The sequence below is a fragment of the Choloepus didactylus genome, chromosome 2, assembly GCF_015220235.1.
Source record: "Choloepus didactylus isolate mChoDid1 chromosome 2, mChoDid1.pri, whole genome shotgun sequence".
NCBI lineage: Eukaryota > Metazoa > Chordata > Mammalia > Pilosa > Megalonychidae > Choloepus > Choloepus didactylus.
In genome coordinates, this window is record NC_051308.1 from 216,962,223 (window position 1) to 216,980,721 (window position 18,499).

At 44.9% G+C, this 18,499-nt stretch overlaps 2 protein-coding genes and 1 long non-coding RNA gene across 4 annotated transcripts in view; 2 read left to right on the top strand and 1 right to left on the bottom strand.

Annotated features, from left to right (window-relative positions):
• AK2 (adenylate kinase 2) overlaps positions 1-3,957 on the top strand; it is a 40,715-nt gene extending 36,758 nt beyond the window's left edge. The window contains exons 6-7 of one of the 2 annotated variants that reach the window (XM_037827820.1): positions 860-1,055; positions 3,054-3,957. In XM_037827820.1, coding sequence (XP_037683748.1) covers positions 860-1,055; positions 3,054-3,058 — 201 coding nt within the window. In that variant the 3' untranslated portion in view covers positions 3,059-3,957. Of the gene's footprint in view, positions 1-859; positions 1,224-3,053 lie in introns of those variants that run through there. The other variant, XM_037827819.1, reaches the window with a different exon arrangement.
• LOC119527612 overlaps positions 1-18,499 on the bottom strand; it is a 64,115-nt gene that overhangs the window by 20,358 nt on the left and 25,258 nt on the right. The window lies entirely within an intron of this gene.
• LOC119527611 (cyclin-dependent kinase 2-associated protein 1-like) lies at positions 4,095-7,067 on the top strand. Its single transcript, XM_037827821.1, has 2 exons — positions 4,095-5,054; positions 5,140-7,067. Exon 2 carries the CDS (start codon positions 6,662-6,664, stop codon positions 7,022-7,024), a length of 363 nt encoding a protein of 120 aa, XP_037683749.1. The 5' UTR covers positions 4,095-5,054; positions 5,140-6,661; the 3' UTR covers positions 7,025-7,067.

The window sequence follows — 18,499 nt, forward strand, 5'->3', positions numbered from 1 at the left end:
AATTAGAGCCCAGAAGGTGGATATTGCTAATCAGAACATCCAGCAGAATGTCTTCCAGTGACTGCTCTACTCTGCTCTTCAGATTCAGAATCTCTCCTGAATCTCTTAGCTAAATTACCAGTGCCATGTTCTTATGACAGTTTTCAATTGTTTGCAAATGTAAAACAGAGGATCTCACACATGTTCACTGTAACATTTGCCATGAATAGGGCATATGATCTGCTTTAGAGCATACAGCAGGCAACAGCAGTAAGAATTTCCTTGATTTACCCTTGTCATACGACAGAAGTTCATCAGGTCATTTTTGGCTCTATAAGTACACGTTCCAAAGCCGTCATCTCAACTTATTCACATTTCACAAAATTGGTAATTTCACCATTCACAGAATTCTTTCTCACTTCACTTGCTACATTTAGGATGTTGGAGGATGACACTCTGATAAATATGGTCAATTTTTAGGCTAAGATGACCATCACTGATGCATCTCTGATTTCAGTATATTCTCCTGGTCTCCAGGGCCTCTATCTTTCTTGCCTCTGACCTTGGAAGTATTCATCTTGGAAACTGAATTGCCTGAACACAAACCTGTGAGGGAAAGGCATCGCCCATCTTCCTCTCAAGAGCTCTTTTCTCATGGTTGCTGTTTGTGAAAGGCTTTCTGACTTCTGTGAACCAGCTGGTCCACTTCTGGGAGTAGCCACATTCCTTCTTGGAGGGTCGAGATTGTTGATCTTTCCCTCTGGTGGACTTTGGAATCAGACAGCATCCAGGCAGAGTTTTCCTCAGATTTGCATCTGGCATCAAATAAGGAAAACTTGCTAACAGTTATGCCCTTTCATTCCCCTTTTCCTTTTCTCAGATTACTGGGGAACCTTTGATCCGCCGATCAGATGATAACGAGAAGGCCTTGAAGATCCGCCTGGATGCGTACCACACTCAGACCACCCCACTGGTAGAATACTACAGAAAACAGGGGATCCACTCTGCCATCGATGCAACCCAGACCCCTGACGTTGTGTTTGCGAGCATCCTAGCAGCCTTCTCCAAAGCCACATGTAAAGACTTTGTTATGTTTATATAATGTTGGGTCCAAAAGGAATTTCTCTCTTCTTATCCCTATTGAGGGAGTGGGTGGGAACTGCAGAGCAGGCAGAGGAAAGCTTACTCAGGCTAGCAAGAATACCATTTGATGTATTGATTAAAGAAGCATTTGCTTGATGTGACTTTGGTGCGTGTGCAACTGTCATCTCATCTGTGTGTGTGGGAGTGTGTAGGGGGTGTGTCCGTGTAATTATGTGTGCATTTCCCTACTTTCGGAGTTGCAGGATAGGTTACTTTCTGGCAATTTACTTCTCAAGCCATACTCTTGATCTTACTGTTTGACCAAAATGAATAATCCAGGTAACTGTCTGGCACCCCATCCCAAAACCTTACGGTATTCTCCAGCAGCTGATTAGGAAAAGGCCCATGGTCACATGAAGTCAGGCTGAGTCAAAGTTCCTGATGACAGATTGTTGGCAGGGAATCCCACTTGTTCTCTGGCCCACAGTGAAAAGCCACGAGTCAGTATGCAGATAGAGACCATTTTTTTTTTTTTTTCCCTAAATGGAAGGAAAAATAGGCATTTGCATCACAGATTCCAGAAATCACTGAGAGAGTGTATCACCATAGGCAGAGCCAGGCCAAGTTGGAATACTTTTGTGATTTGTGTCATAGTACTGTAAGTAGGGATCATTCGGGACCAGTGTTTGAAAACTAAATTGTTGCCAAAGATTGTTAAACCAGATGAAAGGTCCTTTTTGAATGACATTATCTTCTGAACATCCAAACCAGGTATCATAGCAGTCAAATCCACTTCCCCAGAAGAGACCAGGGTAGGTTGTTTTGTTTTTGTTTTTAAGCAGTGATTTGGGGATGATCTATTCTTGGATTCATTTTGATCAAAATTTATTGAAACCCAGTCTCTCTCCAGGATGTGAAACCGAAACCCAAGTCAGATGTGTCCCTTTTAAACCCAGACTCTCTCCTTTCCATCTCTAAGCCTTTAACCCCTTACTTCATGATGGCAGTGGCCACAGACTCCCTAAGAAAAGGTCTCCCCAAAATAAGACAGTAATCTGTTTTTATGTATAACCACAGCTCCCTAACCATTAAGCATTTCCTGGGGTCCATGCTGTGCCCTTTTGTCTCTGGCCTTGATTTGTGGCAGACAGGTGAATTAATAGACTGCTGTTATTTAAAACAGCAGCCTCTGGAGAACCATTAGAAAGTCAGTGGCAAGTCCAGTAAATAACGCTGCCTTCCTTGGCATAATCTGCTGACTTGGTGGAACGGACTCTAAAGCGTCCAGTCCCCATCTGACCTGAGCTCAACTCCTGTTGGTGGGTCTATTAGAGGGCTTACTCCAGTCCACGTGGAAGCTGGGCGCAGGTACATGGCCGTCTTGATTCCTACTTCTTCTGGTCCAAGTGAGTGTCTGCTGTCTCTTCTCTACCTTGTTTCTCTGGCTGTAAACTAACTCCGCCCATTCTTAACGGAAACCCTGCCTGGCATTGTGAGTTTCTGGGAAGTACATGACTTCTGGGAATGGGCAGGGAAGAAGAGTGAAACCAAAACTATGTTAGCTGCTTGCAGAGACCTGACACCTTTCTCTGAGTGAGGGTGGCATTGTGAGTCTTGTAGTCAACTGCCCTTTGACTGGGAATGGTGGCAGGCACTTGGCCTCAAAATTGAGGTCCCTGAATATTTGCTAATTGAATGTGCATGATCTTTGCTCAAATATCATACACATTCATTCACATGAATACACACACAACACACTTGTGTGTGACATTTGAGTTAGAACTTGAAGATCACAGGAGATGCATATGCCATTCTCAGGTTAGGATGAGATTTTTGCTTCATTTAATTCCAGGCATGAGAGCTTTCATCTGGCAGAGAGATATCCAGTGTTAAATGCATTTGATTGCTGGGACATGCATGCCAGCCTGCTCTGATATTTACCTGATTTTTAAAAACCCATTTTGTTCTCTCTTGTTTCCTCTCTATTTCAGCCTAGTAACAGAAGGCCAGGCAAGACTGCACCACTGCTCATCACCCTGCGGCGAGATCCCTGCTCTTAGGTGCTGGGCAGAGGGAGGGGTGGTTAGGGTAAGGTTGGAAAGGGAGGGTATTGAAGGGCTCAAGAGGAGTATTTGGAAGAGCAACAGTGTTGTAGTGAGGTGGTTTCTTTTTCACATAGGTGGGAGTTTTAAAAATTACATGTAAAGGGGAACTTAACTTTTTAAATATAGCTGTGATTGGAGGATGTGGTAGAAATAAGGAGATACAGTATTATTCCTAAGGAATCAGTTTCTCTGATGCTCTGGACTGGCAACATTTTTAAAAGCCAGTGCCCTAAGATCTCAGCTTTTATCTCATAATCTCATGGTTTGCCAGCCCAAGGTTGCAGGAAACCGAACTGTTTTCCTGTCTGTCCTATAGGTTGGAACAGGGAGAGTTTGACATCTGACCCTGATTCCCCATACCATGAGATAAAAAAATCGTCTCCACATTTGAGATACTTATGGCTTGTATTCTCAGGGAGGGCTATTCAGCAAATCAAGTTTATAAGAGTCATGGGGAGGGGAGGACAGGCTGGGCTCATTCTCTTCCCCTGACTTGCTACTGATTTACCAGTAGACCTTTTCTCATGGGAAGCTCTCAGCAGACACCCAGTACTCGCCATAATCCTATGCTCTTGCCTTCTTCCATCCACGGTGTGTGAAGGGACCATTTTTAATAAATAAGCAAATGTCTTAAGCAATATCCAAAGATTGTCCTTTCCATCCTCAAAATCTGTGACTGAGATTACGCGACAGCACTGTGATGTCCTATTTTCAATGAGGTGCCTTTCTTAACTGACCAAATGCTGCCTTGTTTGGCCCCTAAATCAATAAAGTATGTTAAAAGATTGTACCCCCTGTTGTGGAATTTTTTTAAATGATCTGGTCTAGAGAAATGGCAGTGAACTCTGGACCTGGCTTGAAAGCCCTTGCTGGTGGTGGTTAGAAGCCTTATGATAGGGAAGTCCAAATGTGTGTTTATGAGATGAACTGAGCCTTCATCCTCTTGAGCTTCTGCTCATATGCAGGTTTTTCTTGACCCCGGGGACAGGCAGCTTGGCCTAGCGCAGACAGCACTGTGCTTAGGGTATGGTAGACCAAGGACAAATCCCAGCCAGTCATTCACTTTTCTTCTGTCTCCTCATCTGAAATGCCACCTTCTCAGACTCGTTGGTGTAAAACAAGGTTTATAAGGACAGGCTTTTTCTTGGTGCCTGGCACATAACAGAAGAATGTTAGTTGGATCAGAATATACACATAAAAATATCTGCTTCCTGCTGTACTGAATAATTATTGAATGGACAGTTGTCCCTAGCCTAGAAAGCCAGTGCTTCTAATCCTTGAACCAGATTTTTGGCTGCCTTTTCAGCTGCCTCTTTAATACCCTTGCTTGCTTCTTTGTCTGTCCTATTTTAATCCTTTTCCTCCCTAGCAGAAGTGAGTTTAAATCGTTTGTCCAAACTGAAGTCCTCATGCTCTTAGGAAGGGATGCCTTTGCCAGTGGGATTTCTGACAAATGACTGCTGTGCCTGAAACCAGAGGGAGATGGGCTTGACATGCCACCATTCTTCTTCAGGTCTTCTTGTTGCTGGGAAAGGCAGAGTCAGCACTAGCATATTAAATCCTGTTCCCTGAGCCAGCTCCTCCCTCTTTTGTTTTACCACTTCCCTACCTCTGCAGTCCTTTTTCAGGTGTCAACGTGACTTGTTTTCTCTGAACTATTTCAATGCCACATTATAATTTTCTTCCTTTCCTTGATCATTATGTAACCAAACCAGGGAGAAATTTTTGTCAGACCAGCCTGGGAGACAATGTGCCATGGTTGAAAAGAATAAACTGAATGAAGACTAGGCAAGCTGCTATTCATTCACTTATTTGGTTTCCTCATCTGCATACCGAGATTGGATTAGATAAGCGCGTACCATTCCCAGAAGACTTAAGTCATGCCAGGTACTGTGCAAAGGGTTCACACCCATAACTTTGTTTAACCTCATGAAGAAACCTGTGCAGCCAGAAATGTTATCCTATTTTACAGGTGAGGAAGCCAGACTCAGAGGTGAAGTAACATGCCTACTGTCACAGTAGATAAGAGGCAGAGTCAGGACTCAAATGCAGTCTCCCTCACCAGTCTGTCTACTTGGCCTTGTTGCTGAAGTGATTTAGTGATGTGTGCAGCTCCACAGGCAGGTAGGCCTTTCTGGGTGAGGACTTGAGGACTCACAACACCAGAACTGATTATGAAGCAGTCACTGCAGAGGACCAGCATACGTATCTCAGGATTTCCCGTGTGCACCAAGTGTCACAGAGCAGAGTCTCCATCCTCAGGAAGCCTCACTAGTCTCTTTCCTCCCGACAGCCAAGTAAGTCAGAAGACGGATATCGGCAGCAACTCTGTGCTACCATTAGACATCAGGCAGGTTACCTCACTTCATCGGTAGAATTGAAATGAACCCACCCCTCGGGTATGCTGACAGCTCTGGTGACCAAGATACTCCTGTGAGTCAGGGCTCCCTGTACACAGCTGATATGTTTGGTAAATCCCTTTGGGATCCAGAGAGAAAATATAGGCATTGGTGGGAGCTGTTGTCTTCTGTCCTTCAGGAACCAGCCGAAGGTTTCTTAACCTGAGGATCTCCCAGAAGTCCATGGACCTCAGAAATTCTAGGCAGTATTCTGCATATTTGCATTGCAAATAACAGTTTAACCTGCATTGGATACTTACTATGGAGCAGGTTCTACATAAATATCTCATTCCTTCTTCTCAAGAACCATGTGGTAGTGAGTAGTTTTATTATCTTCATGTGATATGTATGGATTTTGAGGCTCATAAATCTAGTAATGGCAGAACTGGGCATGAGCAGCCTCTTATCACTGTTCTGGTTACTTTGACACTTGCTGAGGAAAGGCGAAAGATTTCTCAAAGGCACTCATGATACAGAAAAAGCTACAAGCCATGGTTCTAAATGAAGGAAGAAGAGATTATGTAGGTTTGCTCTGTCCCAGTAAAGAACCTGAGTGGGGAATTCTGCCTCAGGTAAAGCCTTTTTCTATTGTCATTCTCAGTTGTTTCCCAGGGCCTTTCTAACTGAGTACTAAAGATCCAATGTGCTGGAATTGCAAAGACTCTTAGAATCACCCCTCTTCAAGAAGGGCCAGAGGGACTGGGAAAGGAGTGAAGATTACTGTGGAGGAGAGGAGTCAGCTTTCCCCACTCTGAGGTGGCAACGGGAGGGTGTGTGCAGGCTCTCCTTCACGGCCATCCTCAGGCTGCTGTTCTCTATGGCTAAGGACATTGCATTCCAAATCCAGAGGGAGCGTGTCCTGACATCATGGGGATGCAGGAGCTCCGGGTTTAGGGTTGTTCAGGGGAGTGTGGTAATGAGCTCTCACAGAGGCCCTCCTGTAGCCCCACTGAGATGAAGTGCCCCGCCCCCTGCAGAGAGCAGAGAGGAGTGGAAGGAGGTGTCAGAGAACAAGGTGAGGCTTAGGCCCAGATCCCATGCCAGTAACCCTCAGGCCTGTGAGCCAAATGCATCTGCTTTTGGGGTAAAGTTGCTATGGAGCTTAGAGTTAAGAGATTATTCTTCCCGTCCTCACAGTACCATCAGCTGCTGAGTGACTATGGACCCTCATCCCTTGGCTACACCCAGGGAACTGGGAACAGCCAGGTACCCCAAAGCAAATATGCTGAGCTGCTGGCCATCATCGAAGAGTTGGGAGAAGAGATCAGGCCCACCTACGCGGGAAGCAAGAGTGCCATGGAGAGACTAAAACGAGGCATCATTCACGCTAGAGGACTGGTTCGGGGGTGCTTGGCTGAAACAGAATGGAATGCCATATCCAGCCGCCTCGTTAGCTTGGAAGGCTTTCCATCTTTTTACAAGATGAGAAGTTATAGTTCATCTCCCCTATTCAGATGAAACTCATGTTTTCAAAATGTTAAAAAAAAAAAAAAAAGAGAAATAATGCCTCCTATTTAATAGGTCTACGTTCTACTAGGTAAGAAATGACTTCATTTTCTACTGTTTTCCTTTTTGTCTTGGCTGAGGAACTCAGAACTAAGTCTTGTGTTCAACTGCTTTGCTCTCTTCTGCCAAGGTTTCTTAATAAAATTCTTACTCCATCCCATTCCAACTTCACTTGTTCAATGTTTAGTGCTCTTGTGCTTGTACATGTGTTGTATGTACAACTTCTCAGTTGTTTCCCTTGAGTCTATTTTGGAAAAGAATCAGGATATAAAGAAAGGGTTAATGATGTGGCACAGGTGATAAGATTGCAGAGAGGATAGCTTTATGGAGAAGGTGGGATCTGGACATCTGGCTCCATGTGGAGGATGGAGACATTCCAGGCAGAGGCCTCCAGGCTGCTCCTACCTAATGAACCCCTAGAGTTCTTGGAAAATCTACATCAGGTTGGAAAGGGAGTTTTCCAGCTCATGAATAACGTTGAGGATCCAGAAGAGCAGGAGACAAGGAAGGATGCGTGCACGTAGAGCCAGTGGCCCACTTTAAACTCAGCCCATGTGCCATCCTTCTTTCTCCCCTCCTTCTCTGACCTTCAGTCAGGCGTCCTTTGCTGCGGAACTAAAAAGGGGAGATTTTTGTTCTGTCTGCTGTGTCTAGTCATGTGCCTAGTCTGGGTGGGTTTCGGTGGGTGACAAAGACGGCCTATGGTTTGATCTTGGTGCTCACTGTGTGCCTGGTGGGAGATGCTTAACCTCAGAGCCTCAACAAATTCATCTGTAAAATGGAGATCATAGTACTTGTCTTAGTTTCCCAGTAGCTAAAACAAATACCATACAATGGATTAGATTAAACAATGGGAATTAATTGGCTGGCAGTTTTGAGGCTGGAAGAAACAAAATTGAAGGATCAGCAAGGTGATGCTTTCTCCTTCAAGACTGTGGTGTTTGGGGGCAGGCTAGCAGCAATCTTTGGATCCTTGGCTTTTCTGTCACATGGCAGTGTCCTCTTTCTCTCGGGTTACATTGACTTCTAGTTTCTACTCCACCCTGCTGGCTTTATCCTTGTGGCCTTCTCTATAAAGCCTCCAGTCTTAGAATTAAGACCCATCCTGATTCAGTTGGGCCACACTTGAACTAAAAATAAAATCTTCAAAAGGTCCTATTTACAATGGATTCACACCTATAGAAATGGATTAAGATGAAGACGAAGTTTTTCCGGAATACATAATTTAACCTACCACAGTACCCATCTAGGAACACTAGCACTTGTCCAATAAATTATCCTTCCTTTCTCCTTTTTCACAGCCATTTGCCATGGAGAAAAGGGACTTAGTTTGGCTACCGAGCATTTCAGGGTGTGTATTTTCACCCATCCCTATTCCCCAGCGCCCATTCCATTCCCCTTGGAGTACTGCATTAAAGCAGAACAGGTCAGTTTTTCCAGGGTGTTTCCTGAACTGCCAGGTGTGTCCCCAGATGGGGGTGGGAATCAGAGTTCCTATACCCAGGGATGCTGATTCTACTCCAGGTTGGCAAGAAGCAGAACTGTCGGCGTTTACCTGCCTGCTAGCCAGGGAGAGTCGTACCTCCCACAAAGCCCAGAGCTCATGACATTCTGTGGTAGAAGACGAGGGAAACAGGAGCTTCTGTTTAAACCAGACCTTGGACTAGCAGTGACTACTCCGATTGCATAGACACATGCCGATGGCTGCCTGCAGGAACTTCCCTTCTTGAAGATAAAATGGGAGATTGCATGGAAGAACAGGGTGGAATAAATATGTACTTTGGTTGCAGGTGACATCAGGGAAGTTGCTGGAGCGGACCAAGAGGGTCTGAGGATTTGTTGGCTTATCTGTTGAAAACTGTGGAAACATTGCCCTATGGTATAGGATTAAAGATAGTATCTCCCTCTTGGTGGTTGTCAAGATTAAATGAGTTGGTAAATATCAGGTGCTTTAGAACTGTGACTGGCCCAAATGTGCCCTAGCTAGCAGCTCTGTCTCAGCAATTCCATTTTTGGTAATGTATCCTAAGAGAATGACTCAGTATGTGCAGCAAGATACAGCCACAAGGATGTTCATCACAGCATTTTTTATAACAGGGTAAGAATTGGAAATAACTTAGATTTTCAGCAATGGGAGACAGACTGTGATTCATTCATGAGATAGAACAGTATGTAACCGTGAAATATATTAAATCATTTCAAGGCATGGAAAAACTTCATGGTATGCTATTGGTTGGAAAAACAAAGGTTATAAAACAGAACAGAATGAATTCGTTTTTTTAAAACCAACTTTTTATTTTGAACTAATTGCACATTTGCAAAAAAGTTCCAAAGATAGTACAGAGAGTTCCCATACACACTTCACCTAGTTTCCCCTGATGTTAATATCTTACATAACTATGACACATTTGTCAAAACTAAGAGATTAACATTGGCACATTATTATTAAATAAACTTCTAACTTTATTTGGTTTTCACCAGTTTTTCCACTAATGTCCTTTCTTCTGTTTCAGGATGCAATCCAATATGCCTCATTGCCTTCAGCATTTTTTTTTTTTTTAAGTTATATAAATACCACTTCACACCCACTAAAATGGCTGTTATTTTAAAAAACAGAAAATATGTGTTGGTGAGGTTACACAGAAATAGGAACCTGTGTGCATTTTTGGTGGAAATGTAAAATGGTGCAGCCATTGTGGGAAACAGTTGGCAGTTCCTTAGAAAGTTAAGTGTAGAATTACCAAATGACCCTGCAATCCCATTTTTAGGTATACACCCAAAAAAATTGAAAGCAGGGACTTGGACAGATATTTGTACACCAGTGTTCATAGCAGCATTATCCCCAATAGCCAATTGGCAGAAGTAACACAAATGTCAATCAGCAGATGGGTGGATAGATAAATGTGATTTTTACATACAGTGAAATATTTTTCAGCCTTAAAAAGGAATGAAGTTCTGGTACATGCCACTACACACAAGGTTCATCCTCAAAAACATGTTGAGTGAAATAAACCAGATGCAAAAGGTCATTCTGTATGGTCTCATTTGTATGAAACAACTAGAATATGCAAATTTATGGAGACAGTAGATTACCGGGTACCAGAGCCAGGGGCAGAAGTAGGGAATGAGGAGTTGGTGGATGAAAAAGTTTGGGTAATGAATGGTGGTGATGGTAGCACAACATTGTGAATGTAACACCACTGAATTGTATATTTTTTTAAAAGTGTGTATGCATTTAAAAGCATCTGGAAGGTTATACATGAAAATATTAACTGATTATTGCTTGAGTGGTAGAATTACGGGAATTTAAAAAAAATTTTTGATTGTCTTCTAATTTTTCTATGTTTAACATTTCACATAATTTTTTTTAAAAAATTATGCCTTCAGGCTGAGCTCCTGCCTGCTGTGATTCCTCCTACTGTGGCTGTGCTGTGTTGTGATTATTCACTTGTCTGTCCTCTTTAGACTGAGCTCAAAAGGAGGGCCGTGTCTGCTTCATCCGTCTTTTCCTATCACACTACACAAGGCCAGGCATGGAAGAAGGCACTGAGAATGTCTGGTTGAATGAATGAGTGAAGTCAGAAAGGTTTATTACTACCAACTCTCAAAGATTAATTAGTTTTAGCCCTCTTTTTCAGCTCAGGGAAATCCCAGGCTTATGCTTCCCCAGTTTAGTGGTCCCAGCAGGACAGCACTTGTTTTTCAAGTTTGCAGCTTAATTCTCAAGGCTGACTGATACCCGTCACTGAAAAAGTCATGATTGGCCAAGCTTCTAGCCAAGGGGTGGGAGTAGCCCCATGTGAGCTTCCTGGACCAAGAGCAAGGGAGTGGCGGCTTCCCAAAGCAAAGCTGAGATGCTACCATCCAAAGGAGCTGCAGGAATGTGAGCAGGTTGAATAACTGGCGCCCACTACAACATCAGAGACAGCCCCGTAGCAGGCATTCGAGTCCTTAATTCTTTCCACCAGATTGTAAGCTCCCTGAGAAGGGCAGGACCATGTAAACTCTTAAATCCCAAGCACCTAATATAGTGCTTGGCTTGTAACAGGGGCCTAATCAACATATAAATGAAGAAATATGTCTCTTGACAAACTAAGTGACATCATTTAAGTAGATGGTGTTTGAATCACGATGCTTTTAGTTGCAAATAACAGAAAACCTAACAAACTGGTTTAGCAATAAGGAAATGTGTTGGTTCTTGTAACTGAAAAGTTTTGCAGAAGCCTGGCATGATTTGATCAGGACTCCATTTCTCTGCTAGTCTCCTGGCTCTGCCCCCTCAATATCACCCTCTGGCTGCCTTCTCTTATGGTAGCAAATGGCTGCGCTCTGTACTATCTGAAGCAAGAGAGAATCTGAATCCCAAAATTCCCAGCACAATTCCTGAAATTCACTGTGGGCTGGATAAGATCACACGCCCACCCAAGAATCAGCCTTTAGGGGCAGAAGTTGCTTATTGGCTTGGCCTAGATCATGTGCTTTACCCTTAGAATGGGGTAGGAAGTTCCTAGAATCAAGTTTCTGAAAGAAGTGGATTCCTAATAGGAATGGACACTTTGGGAAAGGGGAAAGCAGTCTGGATCCATGGCAAAGTGATCAACAAGGACTGCAGAAGCTAAGAGAAGGCAATGAGTGCAGGTTGATGCAGAGAAGGAAGGCTTCATGGAGGAGGAGGAGGACTGAGCCAAACCCTGAAGGAGGTGAAAGATATGGGGGGGGGGGATGGGTTGTAGGAGGAGAGAAAGGGAAAGACATCCCATGAAGATGTGTTGAGCATTTCCCATGTGCCAGACTTCATGCGAAACTTTTCGTATGCGTTATCTCAATGAATCCTCGCCACAACCTGAGGTTGGTGGTATCATCCCCATTTTACAGATGAGGAACTGAAACCCAGAGGTCACACAATAAGTGCTGAAGCTGAATCTTGGGCCTGCACCTGTAGCCATGAAACCGGTGAGAGAAGAGAAAGTCGCCTGGGAAGGTTGTGCTCTAATGAGGTGGGTGATCTGACCTCAGAGGTCATGAAAGGTGGTGAAGAAATACGAAGCCAGGTTCCAGAGTCTCATTTCCCATGTTTGTTGCTGTTTCATGTACCCACAATTCTCTTTCACCCCACCTATCCAAATACTGCCTTTTCATAGCCCATCACAAGAACTGCACTTCATCTTTGAATCTTCGGGGCTTGAAACAGTGAACTTCCTTTTACAGTTGCCATAATGACCACCTCCTCTGAGGGCTGGAGGGGTTCAATATTTGAGCCCTCAGAGATTTACCTGATTTAATCCTCTCACTTTTCAGGAGACCCTGAAGCCCAGAGAGGTTGGGACTTGCAGAGTTTGGTCTAGAACCCACGAGCCTGGGATCCCAAAATGATGTAGCTAGAAGAACACTATTAGCTCTAGAACCAGGTTGACTGAGCTCAAATCCAGCTTCTCTGTGCCCTGGCTGTGTGACACTGGATGTCACTTAACCTCTCTGAGCTTCATTTCCCTCAACTGTTAATGGGGTGTAATGGTATCTACCTCACAGGGCTGTCATGAGAAATCAATGAGTTAATCCGGATAAAACTCCCAGCATCGAACCTAGCACATGGAGGAATCAGGAATTGAGGGCTTTGGTTATCAGAATGGTGGCACTGAGACTTGATGGTGCCAGCTCCATCCCACAGGCCTGCAGGATCCTCCCCCTTTTACACAGCCCATTCTAAACTACTTCACTTCGGGACAGCTGAGAGACAAAGAGGAAGTCACTGCAACTTTGAGATTGGGGTGGGCCAGAACCCCTTCCTTGGGTGCTGGCGTGAGCTAATGCTACTCCTTTGTAGGTCAGGGCTCCCAGCTCTGCTGCCTCACAGGCCTGAGGTCGTGCAGGTGTGGGAGCTGGAGGTGAACCAGACCCGCAGTCTGCAGCAGCAGCAGTGCAGCCCCTCACATGCTCCAGGCCAGACCCGGAGAGCAGCAGGAATGTCAGAGAGCAGATGCCCAGAATCAGGACCCCTTTGAGAGACCTGAGCACTTTGTCTCTGCCTGGGATGAGGAGTGCTTCCGGGGCCGGAGGGCACTGCCCTCCCCACCCAAAAGCCAAACCAAGCATTCCCCTTTAAAGAGTCCCCACCCAGCCTCTACAACCTGTTCACTTGAGCCCCTGTCGACAAGGCTAGAGGCACTCAGATCCTGGCTATGCCTCTCCCTAACTGAGAAATTGTGAACAAGTCACTTCACTTCCCTGAGCTTCAGCTTTCTCTCCTGTATAAGGGGGATAATGGTGTTGATACCAATCAAAAGCGGGGGGTTCTCTGCCCGATGTGCTCAAATGACCAGTTTCTGAGACACCAGCATTTCAAAGAGAGAAAGAGTTTATTGCTAAGCGCAAAGCAGATCAGATGGCCTAAAAATCTGCCTTCCCCAAACTGCAGTAACCCTGATAGTTTTATGGAATCAAAAGATGGGCAGGTTTTAGGATGAGTACAATGGCTCGAGATGATGAAATTAGAGACGATCTAATTATTGAGCATGCACAGATTGATTACATGATTAGTCACAGAACATATGTAAGAAAATGGCAGCCTTAATATGATGATGGGTTTGATTTTTATTAGTTTTATAATGAGGTATAGGTCACTTATAGGTTAAAGTTTAAGCTACTGCGCATGTCAGACAGGCCAATTTTGGTTAGATTGAGCTTTGTCTAGTACGATAGTTTAGGAAATGGTGTGGGTTGGTTCTGGGCTGACTCAAGTTCCTTCATTAATAAACACTAGGGACTGTCTTTTGTGATCATAAGACTCTAAAGTTGAAAAACAGGATAATAGGGTACAAGTTGGGCCAGTCATAAGGTTTTTACAATCACAGGATAATAACCATATAGTTATACAATCATTATCAAAGATGAAGGCAGCTGGGCCTCACTTCTGTAATTTCAGGTATTTACTTCTGGCTATTCTAATATGCTAGAAAGTAAGAAGGAAGACCATCTATATGATTCAGTAATCATAATTATTTGTTAATTATTTGGTTACAGTGTCTTCTTTAAGAAGTAAGTGGAATCCTGTATGTGAAAGTGTTGCATGCTCGGTCTGCACATAGTAGGTGCTCAATAAATGTTACTCCCCTCCCGTCTCAGCCATGCCATTGCCAGGTGTGCCGGTTTGAATGTATTGTGTCCCCCAAATGCCATTATCTTTGTGGTCTTGTGGGACAGACGTTTTGGTGCTGGTTAGATTTGCTTGGAATGTGCCCCACCCAGCTGTGGGTGGTGACTTCGGTGGGATACTCCTATGGAGGTGTGACCCCACCCATTCAGGGTGGGCCTTGATCAGTGGAGCCATATAAAACATGCTGACTCAAAGAGACTGAACAGAGTGCAGCTGTGAGTGACGTTTTGAAGAAGAGCAAGCTTGCTAGAGAGGAACGTCCTGGGAGAAAGCCATTTTGAAACCAGAACTTTGGAGCAGACGCCAGCCACGTGCCTTCCCAGCTAACAGAGGTTTTCTGGACGCCATTGGCCATCCTCCAGTGAAGGTACCCGATTGCTGATGTGTTACCTTGGACGTTTTGTGTAGTGAAATAAACCCCCGTTTTATAAAAGCCTATCCATCTCTGGTGTTTTGCATTCTGCAGCATGAGCAAACTAAAACAGATTTTGGTACCAGAGAAGTGGGGTGCTTTTGCTGCTGACTTTGCAAACACCAAACATGTTGGAACGGCTTTTTAAATGGATAATGGGGAGTTTCTGGAAGAGTTGTGAGGAGCTTGATAGAAAAGGCCAAAACTGCTTTAAAGAGACTGTTTGTGGAAATATGGACTCTAAAGATACTTCTGACGAGGCCTTGAACAGAGATGATGAATGTGTTGTTGCAAACTGGAAGAAAGGCGATCCTTGTTTTAAAGTGGCACAGAATTTGGCAAAATTGAGTCCTGGTGTCAGATGGAAGGAAGAATTTAAAAGTGACAACCTGGAATACTTAGCTGAGGAGATCTCCAGACTACCTGTGGAGGATATACCCTGGCTTCTCCTTGCAGCTTTTAGTAAAATGAGAGCGGAAAGAGATAAACTTAGAACTGAACTCTTGGGTTCAAAGAAACCAGAAGCTGATGGCTTGGAAAATTACGGGCTTCCAGGGGGTGGAATCCCAGAAGCTACAGCCCAACGTGAGGATGTAACCAAACATGGAACCCAGCCACCATTTCAGTACAAGCCAAGATTGGAGATGGAATTATCCAGAAAGGATTTGTGGAAACTCCTGTTGTCTGATGGCTTTGACCCCTGCATGCTTCATGCGAAGCCAACAGAATTTTTGAAAGATCTTTACAGACAGAGCCGCTGCCAGTTGGGACTGGAGGAGAGAGACAAGGAACAAACTGAAGGAAAAGTTTCTTCAAAGACAGAGCCATGGAGGTTGAGGTCTGGAGTCAAGAGGTCTCAGGCTGGGAGAGCGGAGCAGCCCACATGCATGGAAAGGGTGAGTTTGCCCTGGAGGTCAAGGGTGGGCATTCCACCTCGATGCTCTGGAAGAGTTTTGCCACCCAAGGTCCCAAAGAGGGTGGAGCACATTCCCAGGGAACTGGGGAGAGCCTGGCTGCCACCACACCATTCGGAAGGGGTTGAGCGTGTTCCCCGGAGATGGAAGGGAATCCGGGAGCTGCCCCGATGTTTGAGGAAGGTGGGGCCGAGAAGGTGGTCTCCCCAATGTGTGGATGTGTTGGAGCGCCCACCCAAGTGTTTGGAGAGGAAAGGGCTGCTGCGGAGGTCCTTAGGAAGGGTTAGACTCCCGCTCTCTCAAGCCCCAAGGATGCAACGTCATTCTGTTAATGACTATCTGACTTTGAAATCTAATGGAGTTTGTCCTGCAGGTTTTAGGAACTGTTTTGGTCCTGTTATGCTTTCTCCTTATGGCAATGGAAATGTTTATCCTATGAATGTCCCTCCTTTGTATATTGGAAGCATATAACTTGTTCTAAGTCCACAGATCCAAAGCTAAAGGAGAATTGTGCCTTAGGACCCACCACGCCTAAATTGATTTTGACAGGATTTTGTACTTAACTTTTGTTACTGAAATGGTTTAAGTTTTTGTGATATTGTGATGAAATGAATGTATTTTGTATTTGGAAAGATAATGTCATTTTGGGGTCCAGGGGGTGGAATGTGCCGGTTTGAATGTATTGTGTCCCCCAAATGCCATTATCTTTGTGGTCTTGTGGGACAGACGTTTTGGTGCTGGTTAGATTTGCTTGGAATGTGCCCCACCCAGCTGTGGGTGGTGACTTCGGTGGGATACTCCTATGGAGGTGTGACCCCACCCATTCAGGGTGGGCCTTGATCAGTGGAGCCATATAAAACATGCTGACTCAAAGAGACTGAACAGAGTGCAGCTGTGAGTGACGTTTTGAAGAAGAGCAAGCTTGCTAGAGAGGAACGTCCTGGGAGAAAGCCATTTTGAAACCAGAACTTTGGAGCAGACGCCAGCCACGTGCCTTCCCAGCTAACAGAGGTTTTCTGGACGCCATTGGCCATCCTCCAGTGAAGGTACCCGATTGCTGATGTGTTACCTTGGACATTTTGTGTAGTGAAATAAACCCCCGTTTTATAAAAGCCTATCCATCTCTGGTGTTTTGCATTCTGCAGCATGAGCAAACTAAAACACCAGGGCAGCTAGAGTCAGAACTAGGCACGATTCCTTTGAAAGTTGCCAAGCTCTGGCCTTAGCCATCTGAAGCCATGCCTTGCCTCTTCCCCAGACAGACTCCCAAAACCTAGGCTCGGTCCTGTTCTGCCCTGATAGGTGGCCTTGAATCTGTCACTCACACTCTTGAGTCTCAGCTCCTTGTCTGCAAAATAGACACCATATTGCCTCATCGGTACCCAGAAACAAAGATGAATGAGAAACAGTGCCTTCCCTCAAGGAGCTGCCAGTCTAATGTGAGAGACAGATGTAAAATCAGAAGCATCATAAAGAACAATGTGATCAACTTAGCTCAGGGTCAGGGAAGACCTCAGAGCCAGGGACATCTGAGCCATGCTGTGAAAGATAAGTAGGAGTTGGCCAGCAGCCACGGAGGGCAGAATTTTTGAGAGAGTTGGATAACCTGCGTCGAATTAATGTGTTTTATAAATTGGGCTGCCTTTTCCTGCTACGGGAACTTCCTGAGACCACATTGCTTCTGTGGGTAACAATGCCCTGGAATGCCCTAGAATAGGGGCAGGGGAGGAGTATCACCGACAGTCTTAAGTCCAGGCTCACCAGCCTGGCACCCAAGACCTGTCCAGCTTTGTCTCCCCCTCGTATTTCACATTCTAGCAGCACAGAACCACTTAGAGTTCCCGAAACTTAGTACTACGCTATTTCTCCTCCCTGAGTGCCCTTCCTCTCCACACCCATCTGGCAACCTCCAGTTCATTTCCTGGAAACGTGATGCTCACACCGCCTCAGCAATTTTTTAATTGTAAATATATGGGCTCATTGTCCCTCCCCAAGTGACTGGGGCTCAGTTTCCTCTCCTTCCCAATGCCTACCACAAGGACTGACCCAGAATATGCATCCCTGGTTGGAGAGTTGAGAGTCATTCATTCCTTCAGCAAACACTGAGCTTCTGCCTCAGGCCTGGCTGTGCCAAGCCAGGCACAGAAGATACGAAACACACAGTGTACAGTCCAACCCTAGAAGAACTGACGGTCCAGGGAGAAACCCACACACATACAATTAAATGTTGGGCGAGACATCTTGGGATAACAGGACATTTGGAGGTTGATGGGAACACAGAGGAGGGAGCAAGCACTTTGGTTAGACTGACTGGGGAAGCTTGCAGGAATCAACATCCAAACCGGGCCTTGAAAATTGAGCAGGAATTTGCTGGGTGGTGAAAGAAGGAAAGACTCTAGCAGAAGGAGCAGCATGTACAAGACATGGAGGCATAAAAAAGCACATCATGGCCCAGGGACAGCCTGGAGTCTGTAGGCTGGGGCATAGGAGGAATGGAAGGGAGACTAGAGATGAGGCTAGCTAAGCAGCAGGGGCTGAGGAGGTGCGAACCTTAACCCTCCTACCCAAGGAATTTGGACGCATATTTTAGAACCAGAGGAGGGAGTCAGTTTGTGTTTTAAAATGGAGGAGAAAGTGAGGGAGGAGAGGCCAGTGAGAAGGTGCCTCTATTAGTCCTGGTGTTTAGGCCATTTACTTGTAATAATAGTGACACTTATTCAGTGATTACTTTCTGTGGGCCCTGATCTAAGAACCTTATACATATTAACTGATTTAATTCTCTCATGACCTAGTAAGACAGATATTACTATTATCTCCATTTTAAAGATACAAAATCCAAGGCCTAAAGAAGTAACTAGCATAAGGTCACAAACTGGTAAGTGGTGGAACCTTACACACACACACACCACACACACACACACACACACACACACACACAGTAAGTGGTG